The sequence below is a fragment of the Terrapene carolina genome, unplaced genomic scaffold (assembly GCF_002925995.2).
Source record: "Terrapene carolina triunguis isolate 2854851 unplaced genomic scaffold, T_m_triunguis-2.0 Scaffold96, whole genome shotgun sequence".
NCBI classification, from domain to species: Eukaryota; Metazoa; Chordata; order Testudines; family Emydidae; genus Terrapene; species Terrapene triunguis.
In genome coordinates, this window is record NW_020664447.1 from 35,371,478 (window position 1) to 35,384,874 (window position 13,397).

Consider the following 13,397-nt stretch of genomic DNA (forward strand, 5'->3'; position numbering starts at 1 on the left):
TCCTCAGGATACCGGGCTCGGGGCAGGCTCGGCCAGCCCTCCTCAGGATACCGGGCTCGGGGCAGGCTCGGCCCAACAGGAGCTCGGGCACCAGCGTCTGTCCTCTCCCGCGACCGGCGCTCAACTGAACGCTGGGGCCGGGCCTTTATACTTCCTGTCCAGCCCCTTGACTTCCGGGGGGTGGGGACAGGCGGCGGTGACTCCGCCCACTCTGGCGGCTGTTCTGGCTCGTCCCTCGCAGGGGCGGCTGGTAGCCAAGTCGCCTCACTACACTGAACATTTGCACATAGTGTTCCACTCCCTCCCCCTGAAGTGATCTGTTGAAAGGTCCATTTAATTCATAAAAAGAGTAGCAGTGAGACATCATTATATTTTGCTAGGGTTGTCCCAGATGTCTCTAACAGTAGCTGCTGTCCTCAAGAGGCCATTAGTATTTAATTAAGCCAGAAGTCCTCATAATAGAAAACAATATTCAGTATTACTCAAGCGTTTGAACCAAAAAAAAAAAAACAACCCACCCCAGACTTACTCAGCAATTTCATCATCCACAGCTAACTGTTTCTTCATGAGTCTGTAGAATGGCTTGCGTGCCACAGACACCTCTTTGTTCAAAGTCACCATGCCTACATTTTGTAGGGCATTGAAGCATTGCAAAATGCTTCATTTAAATTCATTTTAAAATAAATTCCGCCTAAGAGTTTTCATGAAAATATGGAGTCACCCCTCTGAATATACATTAATTATGTCTTCTGGGGGGGAAAAACCTTACAAAATAATTATAATAATGTTAAAAGAGACAAAGGTTGGGTCCAGCTCAATATCATACTTAGCACTTCTGTTGCACCTTTTCCTACGAGGATCTTGAAGTGCTTTACAAATACTAAGTAAACCTAGCAAACACACTCATAAGTAGTAACCCTCTTTTGTGATGGAGGCAGCAAGTTCTATCTAGAGGCTAGAATGGGGACTGGGAGTCAGGAATATATCTCAGGGCTTCTGACTCAGTCACTGATTTGGCAAGATAGCTGCACCTGTTTTGCTATCTGTAAAGTACTTTTTAGAGATTCAGGTGTGTACAGTATTTTTATAGATGAGTTAGCTGAGGTGCAAAGAGGTTAAATGACATGCCTGAGGTCACGTTGTAGTCAGGAATTAAACCCAGAACTTCTGACCCCCCCCGAACTTTGCTCAAACTAGTCACCATGTTTCCTTTATTGTTTTTTTTCCCTCCTAAACAACGAAAGGGCAGCTGAGATGACTGGGGTCATATTATCGAGAAACTGAAACAGCTTAATTTTTCTGAATATACTTGGGGCTTTTAAGTATGGTTAAATGCATGTTTTAGTAAAGTCTGACTTCCATACTTGGGGCTATACTATAACTTGAAATGTTGTGACGGGGTCCCCGGGGTGCAACCTGGATTGAGGGACCACTCAGCCCTTCAAACCCACCAACCTGGGCAGCTTCTCACACTGATGCTGAAGTCATGCTCTGGTAAGCACTGCACTTACACGGACATCCACAGGTGGGGACACACTCAACTGTGTTACATGAATGATCTCCCAGCCACTCATGAACCATCAATAGGGAGGGTCCAGCCAATTCCCCTCAGCTCCCCAGCTTTGCACCCCAGAACTAAATTGTCTTGCACTGGTCAGAAGCCTGGCCAGTGTAAGTTCGTTAAGTAGTTTGCCACTCCCTCAATGTGGAATGGATACACACTAGCCTTTTGTAAACTGAGCTGAGATTTCCCAAGCACTTCAACCAAAACACACTTTTTTAGGTACAATATAAAACAGGTTTACTAACTACAGAAAGATAGATTTTAAGTAGGGCTGTCAAGTGATTAAAAAAATTTATCGCGCAATTAAAAAAATACAATTTAAATATTTTTGGATGTTTTCTACATTTTCAAATATACTGATTTCAATTACAACAGTAGTAGTGTTGGTCCCCAAAGTGGGATAAACTAGGACATTAAAAACAAAAAAAAAAAATCATCTAAATCTATTTTTCTTTCCTGCTTTATATTGTTAAGACCAGGTATGAAGAAAGCTTTCCGTGAAGGATTAGAAAATATTAGAACATCACCTTTGGGATCTTCCTAATCAACCTGTTTATCTGCTTTAGGGAAGCACCATCAGGCCAGTGAGACTCAAAATGTGATTGAATCTGAGAAAGCAGCAGAAATAACAGCTGAGCATGAGCATGGCCACGACCATTCAAAATTACACGCCTACATTGGTGTTTCCCTTGTCCTTGGTTTTGTCTTCATGCTTTTGGTGGACCAGATAGGCAGCTCCCACGTGCACTCTACAGATGGTAAGTAAAGCCTCTCCTGCCAAACTGGCACTTGCCTTGGAGCTAGTGCAGCAACCAGAATGAATTAACAAGGTGTATTTTCAGAATATGATTATTTATTATGTATTTTTAATACAGTAGTGCCCAGTCAGGATGAGGGCTCTATTTAGCTTGGTATTCTACAAACATAAAGGTAAGCATGGTCTGTTATGTGAAATAATAAAGCAGTGTTACTGTCAGTGCTGGAAGCCAGCATAATGTGAATATTTGCTTCATAATGCTCAAGTGTGTGGACTGTGCCATGCTGACAGAGAAAGTCTACTTAGAAATAATAGATTACCAACAGCATTGTGTGTTAAGGCTTTAAGCAGTGTTGGTTTTAATATATGACAAATAGAGTAGTCCACTGACATAGCAAAAATCCAAAACTGAAGAGCCAGAGCCTTAACTTCATTAGTTACTTTGTCTTGCTTAGAATTAAACATTTCAAAGAACAAAATATTGGCCTAGTTCAGGCTGTAAATTTTCATGGAAGACAGGCCCCAGTCCTGCATTGTGATCTGCACAGATTGACTGTTGCAACCACATAGAGCCCTGTTGACTTCAGTGGACTTCACATGGACCACCAAGCATGATAAGGGCTATGGTGACTTTCACTGGTAATCTTCCTCAGTAGTTTCCCGGTAAGTGCATGCTGGTTTTCTGTGTACAGCAGAACAAAATGTAGGTAATCTTTCCTGAAAACTAAGCCAATAAATTTGTACTTTTAATGTGAAATTTTATTCCCCTATAAAAACCTTTTGAATAAAATGTAGTTCAAAATACTGTTGAAATGACCATTCTATCATACTTCACTTACATCCTTATTTCTTGTCAGTGTTCAGCAATGTGCTTATGTTTAGATTTTGTTAATGTAAGTATTTTATACTCTTTATCACATTCTCTCGCTTTTCTGTCTTTCCCCTCCTCTACACATAGACTTCTTACCTTGATTGAAAGTCTTCCCCGCAGATGCTCATGTCTGTGTACTGACTCTGTTATCTTATTCGCTTAGCTTCTCAAATGGAGGCTTGGCAAATAGGTTAGCAAGAAACTCAGTAGAGCAACTTGTATTAAAATCCTTGTTTCTACATTTTACAACACCTTTTTTTTTCTCTTTCCTGGTTAGGAGAAAATGGGCTTTCTTGTATCTTTGACCTATTAAGATGCACAGACTCAAAAACTGAACAATATAGGGAACAATTTTTCTGAGCCTTTGCTTTATCTCCCACATGAAATATAACAGAGTAACTGCAAGTGTTGCCGGAATAGTTAGGGATTTATAAAATGCCTTTTCCTGACTTGAACCTTGAAGCAGTGGTATTAATTACCCATTAATGTTATCTCAGTTGACTAGATTTTCTGTTCCCTTAAACTAGGATAGATATAGAGGTTAGAATGGGGTATAACCTTTAAATGTGATCATCTGTTTGGGTTTCATGGATAGTCCAGAACTAAGGACATAGGTTTAAATTAAGAGGAATTAAATGACAGAAGAACTTGAAGGGGTGTTGTAGCCGTGTTGGTCCCAGGGCTTTAGAGAGACGGGTTAGATAATATCTTTTATTGGACCAACATCTGTTGATGAAAGACAAGCTTTAGAAAACGTCTACTTTCACCAACAGAAGTTGGTCCAATAAAAGATATTACCTCATCCACTTTGTCTCTTGAACTTGAAGGGTGAGAGTGAACTTGAGAGTGTGAATAGATGGAATAAGCTTTCAGTTCAGGTAGCAGAGTCAAGTAGCAATATAGTTAAAGTTGTCTGACCACTTGAAATTTAAAGGATTAGATATTTTTATGTTTGTAACAGTAGTTGACAGCCCACTGGAAAAAATTTTCACTGATCGATTCCCCTTCTGTATAGGAGTGGGTTTTTTTTATTTCTCCAGAAGAAGTTAGTTTACAAAAAGATGGTGAGATAAAAGTAGTTATCAAACAATTACAGACATGAATGGCCTATCGTCTGCCTTCAATCCTAAGCAGTTATGCGTGATGTTCTCTTTCTACATTAAAGAGTATGGGAGGATTCTGCCATCTGCTTCAGTCCATATGACAGCATATAGAGTTCATAAACAACTCACAGGGAGCCAGCAGGGAGTTGCCCATAGTCCAGTCACTGCCATAGCTGGCCCTTCCTATAAGCCCCAGCTCAGGGGGCATAGTGGGAGGGAGGAGGCCTGGATAGCACATGATAGTGTGGGCATTCTGTGCTGCATCAGACTGTGGAATAGCCCAGAGGCAGCATTTGGGAGGCTGACGTAAATTAGAGCAACTCTTGGCTGCTCTTATTTAGGCTGGGAGATGCACTAGCCCTTGGAGTAGCCCAGAATCCTGAGTACAAAGGTGGCTTAAAGCTACCTTTCTGGGCTGAGCTGGGGAAGGTAAAGAATCTCAAACTATAGTTTAGTTTCAAAAAGATGAGGGAAGATGACTGTTGCATCCCCTTGTCAATGTTCCCTTAAATTCTGAAGGATAGTATATGATATCTTGACTAGTTTGCCTGGGAAACCTATGGAATTGCTTAACTGTTTAAAAATGGGTCACAGCTGAGAAATTATGTCTCGGTGTTTGTAATATGTTTTTTTCCAGCATGATTCATATGTTTGTTGTTATTTTATATTGTCTAATGTTTAATTTTCTGATGATTATTTCAGACCCAGAAGCGGCAAGGTCAGGCAATTCCAAAATCACTACTACACTGGGACTAGTGGTCCATGCTGCAGGTAGGCTGAATAACTGTAAGATCTGTAAGGGGCAATCTTCTGTCACTGTCATTTTTCCTGTCTTAAATAAACCTTTTGAATTTTAAATTGCAATAATTATTGTATAGTCACCAAAAAAAGCTAGCACTGTGGGGATTTTTTATCTATTTAGAAGTACATTTTCCATCTTTTCCTAAGTAAGCTAACTGAACATTGTTTAAAAATGGTTTGAAAAAATCCACACAGGGACTGGGATATATGTCTAGATATGATTCAGATGAAAAGGTTTAGGGAGGTTTTTAGAAATCTTAATCACAGTAAACCTGATTTTTAACTTTGTAGGAGAGAAACTACTCTAGATGCTAAGAAACAACATAGAGAATTTTTAAAATGTATAAATAGTTGGGGGGTAAGTGTTAGCAATGCAAAATAACACTTCATCCAAAATTTTTAAGGGGCAGGGGACACCAATTTGTCTATTATAACTGCAGCTGTAACAGTATTATAGTATGTTTGATCAGTCATTTAGGATCTGGTGAGTCCCCATTTGATGTATTTAGTAAATTACTTTTACTGTAAAATGAAGGCTATTTTGAAAGCCTTGGATTTTTTGCATCTTCTGTTTCATTTTAAAACAAAAGGAGAGTGATTGGCTTGATTAAATCCTAATATGAAAATAGTATTCTGCCTCCCGAAAATGTTCCTGGGAGTCTTAATTAGATACAATATTTTTCTTCGTTTCTTTTTCTGAAGACTTGTGGTGCATTGTTAACCATCTGCTGCTCCAACTCCAGTGGTGGCTGCTGATCAGTGATGGATGAAGCAATACATACAAATATTTGTTATGTTATACATGTGGGGTTGAAATCTTTGTAATGAATTATGTATTCATTTATTTGGATTTCAATAGTGCACAACGGGCTAGGCACTGTAAACACATTTAATAAAAAAGATACTTCTTGTTCCAGGGATTTTACCACTTAAATGCAAGTTAGATTTAGCAATTTGTTTATATTGAACCTTTGGCTGCCTCATCTGCAAACTGCCCACTAATCCGTCTCCGCTGGGACCACTTCTAAAATTCCAAACCTCTGAGAAACTTTCATAGAGGAGTCACTTTGGGGGGAGTGGGAAGAAAGGTGTAATTCTGTGGGGGGAAAATCCATATTTGGTGGAGGGGAATGACTTGCATGCAGGATGGGCAATATTCAGTGCTGGACCCATGACTGGTTCTAGGTCCAATATCTTGCAGGCCACTGGGGCTAGAAAATGGTGCATTTAACCACTGGAAATGTAGGTATGTTCTCATACAACAAACACTCCTTGCCAATGAAATGGCAACACTTAATTCTACTCCTAGTAGATTGGAAGATATTGGTCATCATTATACATTTATATATAGAAAAGCTACTTAAGTAACTTTTAGAAGTTTCTAAAATGTATTGGTTAATACTTTTCCCCCGGTCTTGCCAAGACCTTTACAGTTTGGATTCATGGTCTTAAGATAAGCCACTTTTACAGATGGGAGAGGGGAATGTTGTGAAAAATAGTATCAATTTTAAATTTATCTAAAACTTCTTTAAAGCAGTTTTTCCTCTAAAAATATGTTCTATAAACAAAATATTTGTCTGTGTCATACAGTGTTAAGGTTTTGATTCACACTCGTTTGGGATCTGTTTAACTCATTCATTTACTTTATTGTTTATATATAATTTGTCTAGCTCAAACTATCATGAAGTAATCCTCTACACTTCACTCTGTGTGTGTGTGTGTGTGTGTGTGTGTGTGTGTGTGTGTGTGTGTGTGTGTAATATAAATGCGTACATATACACAAATGTTTTTGGATCTACCATGATAAAAGGCACTGTGTAAATGTACGTCATGAAACAGATTTTAACCAAAAAATGTTGTTTCATTAATGCATGTATTTTATATAAAAAGAGAGAATTTTTTTATGAACAGCCAATTAACTGATTTGTATGTTTTTCTTTTGATTTTTTTCACAGTAAAACAATGTTTATGTAACATTTAGGCATTTCACAATTCCAAAAGTAATAACTAGAATTCTTTGTAAATTTGTAAAGATTAAAACTGATTTTCAGCTTTAAGTTTAGATAGGAAACACATTCCATAACTTTTGAAATTAGTTACTAAATCTCTGTTCCCTGAATTATTCCAGTTTTATATTAGGACATACCAAAGACTGAGCAGACTCCGTGTGAAATCCTTGCGCTATTGAAGTCAGTGGCAAAACTCCCCTTGACTTCAGTAGGGCTAGGATTTTGCCCTCAAACCTCAGAGTGGCTCAGGAAAGGAAGGGGGAAGCAAGTCAGAGAGCAGCTGGGTCAGTATTAAGGGTTTTGTAAGTAAGGGAAATTATTTTTAAAGCAATATACAATTTTATTTTGGTAGCCAATGGAAAAATAAGTAAACCTTGTGGTGTGTATGAATAATCAGTGAACTCTTATGCGCTCTTTTGGCTTTCTACCCATTAAGCTGATGGTGTTGCATTGGGTGCAGCAGCTTCCACTTCTCAGACCAGTGTCCAGTTAATAGTGTTTGTTGCAATTATGTTACACAAGGTAAGTCCAGATCATAAATTCATACTTTTTTTTTTTTTTAAAGAAAAGTCAGTTTCTACTGCATGTAGGAGGAGTTAATTATTTGGGTTTCTTGCTTGAGTTAACCTCAGTATGTGGAGTTGCAGTGAAGTGATCAGGTGGTAATACAAAATAAGGGATTGGAGAACACAAGTATAATATTGGGTGGCTATGGGTATCAAAGGAAGCTATATCCAGTCAGTTTGGGTGGGGGAGGATGCATTTCAGCTGTTCATTGACAAACCCAACCCCCTGCTGCCCAAACTATCTGACTATGACCTACAAAAATGGGGGAGAGAGAGAAAGGAGAACAATATATTCACTGGAGGAAATGTAGCAGCCACACTGCTATAGTAACAGCCACAATGCTGCATCTGCGCTGCTGCAGCATGTCTGGTGAAGATGCTCTATGCTGACGGGAGAGTGCTCTCCTGTTGGCATAATTACTCCACCTCAACGAGATGCAGAAGCTATGTCAGCGTCTCCCGCCAACATAGCGCAGTGTGGACACCGCTTTAAGTCAATGTAACTTGCATGGCTTTTTCACGCCCCTGAGCGACGTAAATTACATTGACTTAAGCGGTAGTGTAGACCAGCCCCTAGGGATACTTGAAGAAGCCCTGGGGATATGGCAAGGGGTACTTATGTATGTTATGTTAAAGTACGGAAAACTGTTTCCTCCTGCTAGGATTCATTTCTATCTGTATGTGTGGTTTTCAGCACTATGGGAACAATATATACATTACTCCTGGGGAAATTCCGTGCCAAAAAATAAAAAATTCTGTGCACAGTATTTTAAAATGCTGCATATTTTATTTGTCAAAATATCATAATATTATCATACTATTTTCAATTATTTTGGTAATTTATTTCATAATACCTGTCAGCAAGTGTGTCCGTAACAATACAGGCAATAAAAAAGATCCAGGAAATGTTTTTTGACAAATAGATTCCTTACTAGGTGTATTAGCACATCTAAATGGCTCCACAGAACAGACAGCAATAATATTTCCATGTATGTCAAGCACAGAAGACTTTAAGGGTATGTCCACACAGCAAAGAAAAACCCACGGCTGGCCCATGCCAGCCAACTCAGGCTCACGGAGCTCAGGTTTGGGGGCTGTTTAATTGCTGTGCAGCCTTCTGGGCTCGGACTAGAGCCAGAACTCTGGGACCCTTCCATTGGGTTGCCAGGTGTCTGGTTTTCGACCAGAACACCCGCTCGAAAAGGGACCCTGGCAGCTTCGGTCAGCACCGCTGACCAGGCCGTTAAAAGTCTGGTTGGCGGTGCAGCAGGGCAGGCAGGCTCTCTGTCTGGCTCCCAGGAAGAGGCTGACATGTCAGTCCAGCTCCTAGGCGAAGGGGCGGCCACAGGGGCTCCGCGTGCAGCCCCCACCGTGAGCACCAGCTCTGCAGCTCCCATTGGCCAGGAACTGCAGCCAATGGGAGGTGCAGGGGCGGTGCCTATGGGCAGGGGCAGCACGCAGAGCCCCCTGGCCCCTCCACCTAGGAGCTGGAGGGACATGCTGGCCACTTCCTGGGAGCCACCTGAGGTCAGTGCCGCCCAGAGCCTGCATGCCAAAACCTCTCCTGCATTCCGAACCCCTTGGCCCCAGCCTGGAGCCCCCTCCCACACCCAAACTCCCTCTCAGAGCCTGCACCCCACCTTCCTGCTCCAGCCCAGAGCCCCCTCCCGCACACTGAACCCCTCATTTCTGGCCTCACCCAGGAGCCCATACCCCCTCCCACACTTCAACTCCCTGCCTCAGCCCGGAGCCCCCTCCCACACTCCAGATCCCTCATCCCTGGCCCCACACCAGAGCCTGCACCCCCAGCCGGAGCCCTCACCACCCCAGCCTGGTGAAAATGAGTGAGTGAGCGAGGGTGGGGGAGAGCAAGCGACAGCGGGAGAGGGGATAGAGTGAGTGAGGGCGTGACCTCAGAGAAGGGGCAGGGCCTTGGGGCAGGGAGCGGGGCAAGGGGTTCGGTTTTCTGCCATTAGAAAGTTGGCAACCCTACCCTCCCACCCTGCAGGGTCCTAGAGCCCAGGCTCCAGCCCTAGCCCAGAAGTCTACACAGCAATGAAACAGCTCCACCACGCCCAAGACCTGTGAGCCCAAGTTGGTTGGCATGGACCAGCTGCGGGTTTTTCTTTGCTGTGTAAACATATCCTAAAGGGCAGTACATCCTTAGGAGTGAAGTTAGGCCATGATTTGGCACAGCACTTAAATATGTCCATAAAGTTCAGCGCCTGAGTATCCCCAGTGAAACTAATGCTTTGCCAGATTGGGGCCTTAGTGAGTGGCATGGTTAAGTAGTACTCACCATGTCACCGTATAGTCACTGGACTAGAATTGAAATTGTTGCAGACAATAGATTAGAAGGGCAATGGGTGTGAAGGCTCCAGCATGGCAGTGGCAAGCGCAGGCTACTGGCTACATAGAGGTGGGGGATCCTGCTGCCCCACCCCCTCCCCGGGACACGGATGCAGTGGTAAGGCTGCACTCCACCCTGACACAGCACAAGGGCTGGGCCTGCCGCAGAAACACCATGCAGCACTGCCCCTCCATGCCGGCACACCATGATAGTGAGCGAGAGGGACAGAGTCTCACTCGCACACATGCCCAGCGCTGCTGCCTGATCCGGGTGTGGGGGAAGCAGGCTCTGTCCGGCAGGATCTAAGTGTGGAGGGGCTTAGTGTGGGGGGGATCTAGGTGAGAGGGTTCTGTGTGGGACAGTCCGGGTGCAGGCAGCTCAGTGGGGAATCCAGGTGTGTGGGGGATCTGGATTCACAGGGACTCCTTGGGGGGATTCCGGGTGCAGGGGGAATTGGACTCTGCGGGGGGTCTAGGTGAAGGTGGTTGGGGCTCAGTAGGGGGGGTCTGGGTGTCGTGGGGATAGGGCTCGGCCGGGAGGTCTGGGTGCAGGGTGGGGGTCCAGGTGTAGCTGGTTGGGGCTTAGTGGGGTGGGGGTCTGGGTGCTGGGGACTTGGCGGGATGGTTCAGGTGCAGGGGGGGTGGGGCTTGTCAGGGTAGGGGGTTGAGTGCAGGTTGCTCAGGGGTGGTGTAGGTGCAGGCGTGGGGGTCAGGATGCAGAGCGGTGGGGGGGCATCTGGGGTTGAGTGGATGGGGGCAACTATCTGTATAGTGACCCCTCCCCCCCCATGGCTGGGGAGCCATGGGGGCAGGAAGCGCATGTGTATGTGTGTGTGTAGCCGTCTGCAGCTTGGGGCGGTTCCTGGGAGTGGGCTGACCCATCCCCAGCCACTCCATGCAGGGGAAGAGGAAATCCTTTCATGTCCCCCCGCAGCCTAGCCGGGACTAGCAACTGGAGCCCAGCGCAGGGTAGGAGCCACCGGCCAGGGCATCCCCCGCTCTGCCCATTTCCGGCTCTGGGCACACCATGATAGCGAACAAGAGGGACAGAGTCTTGCATGCACGCCCAGCCTCGCCCCCCAAGGCATTGATTTATGTCTTCCCCGGCTGTTCCTGATGCCCAAATCAGACGCACCTGCTCGGGACTGCTGCCTGGAAGGGGCGCATGAATCAATTATTCTGCGGGGGATATTAATTCTGTGCAGAATTCTCCCAGAAGTAACGTATTAAGAGGTCTGCAGTCATTTTTCATCATTAAAGGGTAACGCTGAGGTTTATAGGGTTACAGCATCGCAGACATCTGAAGCAAAATTGAATTGAGTTCCTTACACTGTAATAAGTGTTTTGATATGTCTTCTGCAATAAAGAAGAAACACCAAACTCCAAAGTTGGGGCAATAGCCTTTCAATTTCTCATTAATACTCAATTAAACATGTATTTGTTCAGACCTTATTTGTACATGGTATGGAAAAGATTTATTGGATCTAGTTTTCAAATACCTCAAGCACACAGTTGCACACCTAATTTGTATGTGCAGCTATTGCAACCTACTGCCATTCAAAGTAATTAGTCATGCAGTTTGTTCAGACTTTTTGCCTGTGTAGATGCATGCCTAAAGTGTTTGAAAAATCAGGTCTGCTGTGTTTTCACTTGTATAATAAGTGATATACATGGTAACCATGTTCTGGGATGACAACATTGAGGCCAAAGGCCACGGTGTTTTATAGGTCAGGATCTGGTTATTACCAAGTAAAGGGGAAGCGAACACTTATTATTCTAACATTTTAAATTATTATTAACAATATTTTAAAAGTGTACAGTAAATATTTTTTAAATGAAAGAAGAAAACTTTTTTAAAAGTGGGTTGTCAATGAGATGCTGAAAGAATTTTTTTAAAAAATTGAATTTTTTTCTCTTCCTTACCCCTTCCACAATTACTGCTACTTTTCCCCCGCACATATCTTCTTTCCCCACCTGTATTTCCCTTCCTAAAGATCAGCAAGCTTCTCCTGCAGGCAGGCAGCTGCAATATATTTTAATTTACATTGTGTTTCAAAACTAAATTGGGAAGGGAAGTTTGGGATTGTCCCGATGTAACCACGAATCTGATAGTTCTTGTGGCTTGTACGGAAGGGACTGGATTGATGGGAGAGGGGAAGAAGTGTCTGGTCTTGCTTCCACTGAGGTCAGTACCAAAGCTCTCATTGATTTTAGTTGGATCAGAATTGGGCCTGAAGGAGGGAAATAAATCAAAAAGATTGTTAATCTTTTACTGACAGTTTGACAGCCCCTTTTTCTTTGTTTTGATGGCATTTTTTCTTCTTTCATGTAAATGCTGGAATTTTTCCTCCCTTAGTTGAAGAAAAGTCACTTAGGAGGCATATTTGTTTCTTGCAGGTAGCCTAAAAATTCTGATTACAAAAGTTGATCAGAACAAATTTTGATTACCAAAGCGAGTCAGAACAAAAGGGTTACAGTTACCAATCAAATCAGTACAGTAATGAAAATCCTGGCATTCAATAATAGTACGTGGATTCATATGCTGTATTGTTATTATGAAATAACCATCCAGTGATTATGGAAATAAGATAACCAGAACCAAAAAGAATGCAGAGAGTGGCATAACTGTTCTAGGTCAGTAACTGTAGAGCATCCCTGCACTCTGGTTGGGAATATTCCACTTCAATATAGTTAGTAGGAATAATACATATTTACCACAACTTTTTTTGTCTTTGGACATCTTAAATTACAGGGAATCCTAGCCAAGCTGATATTGCACTGACTATTGTTCTTTTACAGGCACCAGCTGCCTTTGGCCTGGTTTCCTTTCTAATGCATGCTGGGCTGGAACGGAATCGAATCAGAAAGCACTTGCTGGTCTTTGCATTGGCAGCACCTGTTTTGTCAATGGTGACATACTTAGGGCTAAGCAAGGTAAATGTTTGGGATTTAATTTTGTCGGGAGCTTAGCAATTGGGCTTGAGGGGCATGGAACTCCTTACTGGGCTTGTAGAACTCCAAACTGCTTCACCCACCGCCAATACATTTTTCCATACTATCCGCTGTAGCTGGGACTTTCCCGCCATGTAGTTGCAAGTTTATGAACAAAATTCTCAAAAAAGGAAGTATCAGAGGGGTAGCCGTGTTAGTCTGAATCTGTAAAAAGCAACAGAGGGTCCTGTGGCACCTTTAAGACTAACAGAAGTATTGGGAGCATAAGCTTTCGTGGGTAAGAACCTCACTTCTTCAGATGCAAGTAATGGAAATTTCCAGAGGCAGGTATAAATCAGTATGGAGATAACGAGGTTAGTTCAATCAGAGAGGGTGAGCAACTAACCTCGTTATCTCCATACTGATTTATACCTGCCTCTGGAAAT

At 43.1% G+C, this 13,397-nt stretch overlaps 1 protein-coding gene across 3 annotated transcripts in view; it reads left to right on the forward strand.

The window, feature by feature from the left end:
• The window catches only part of SLC39A9 (solute carrier family 39 member 9), a 30,501-nt gene that overhangs the window by 8,968 nt on the left and 8,136 nt on the right, over nucleotides 1-13,397 (forward strand). For 2 of the 3 annotated variants that reach the window (XM_024218818.3, XM_024218820.3), the window contains 4 exons: nucleotides 2,131-2,322; nucleotides 4,998-5,066; nucleotides 7,542-7,627; nucleotides 12,820-12,954. In XM_024218818.3, the coding sequence (XP_024074586.1) occupies nucleotides 2,131-2,322; nucleotides 4,998-5,066; nucleotides 7,542-7,627; nucleotides 12,820-12,954 (482 nt within the window). The remainder of the gene's footprint in view (nucleotides 1-2,130; nucleotides 2,323-4,997; nucleotides 5,067-7,541; nucleotides 7,628-12,819; nucleotides 12,955-13,397) is intronic. The other variant, XM_024218819.3, reaches the window with a different exon arrangement.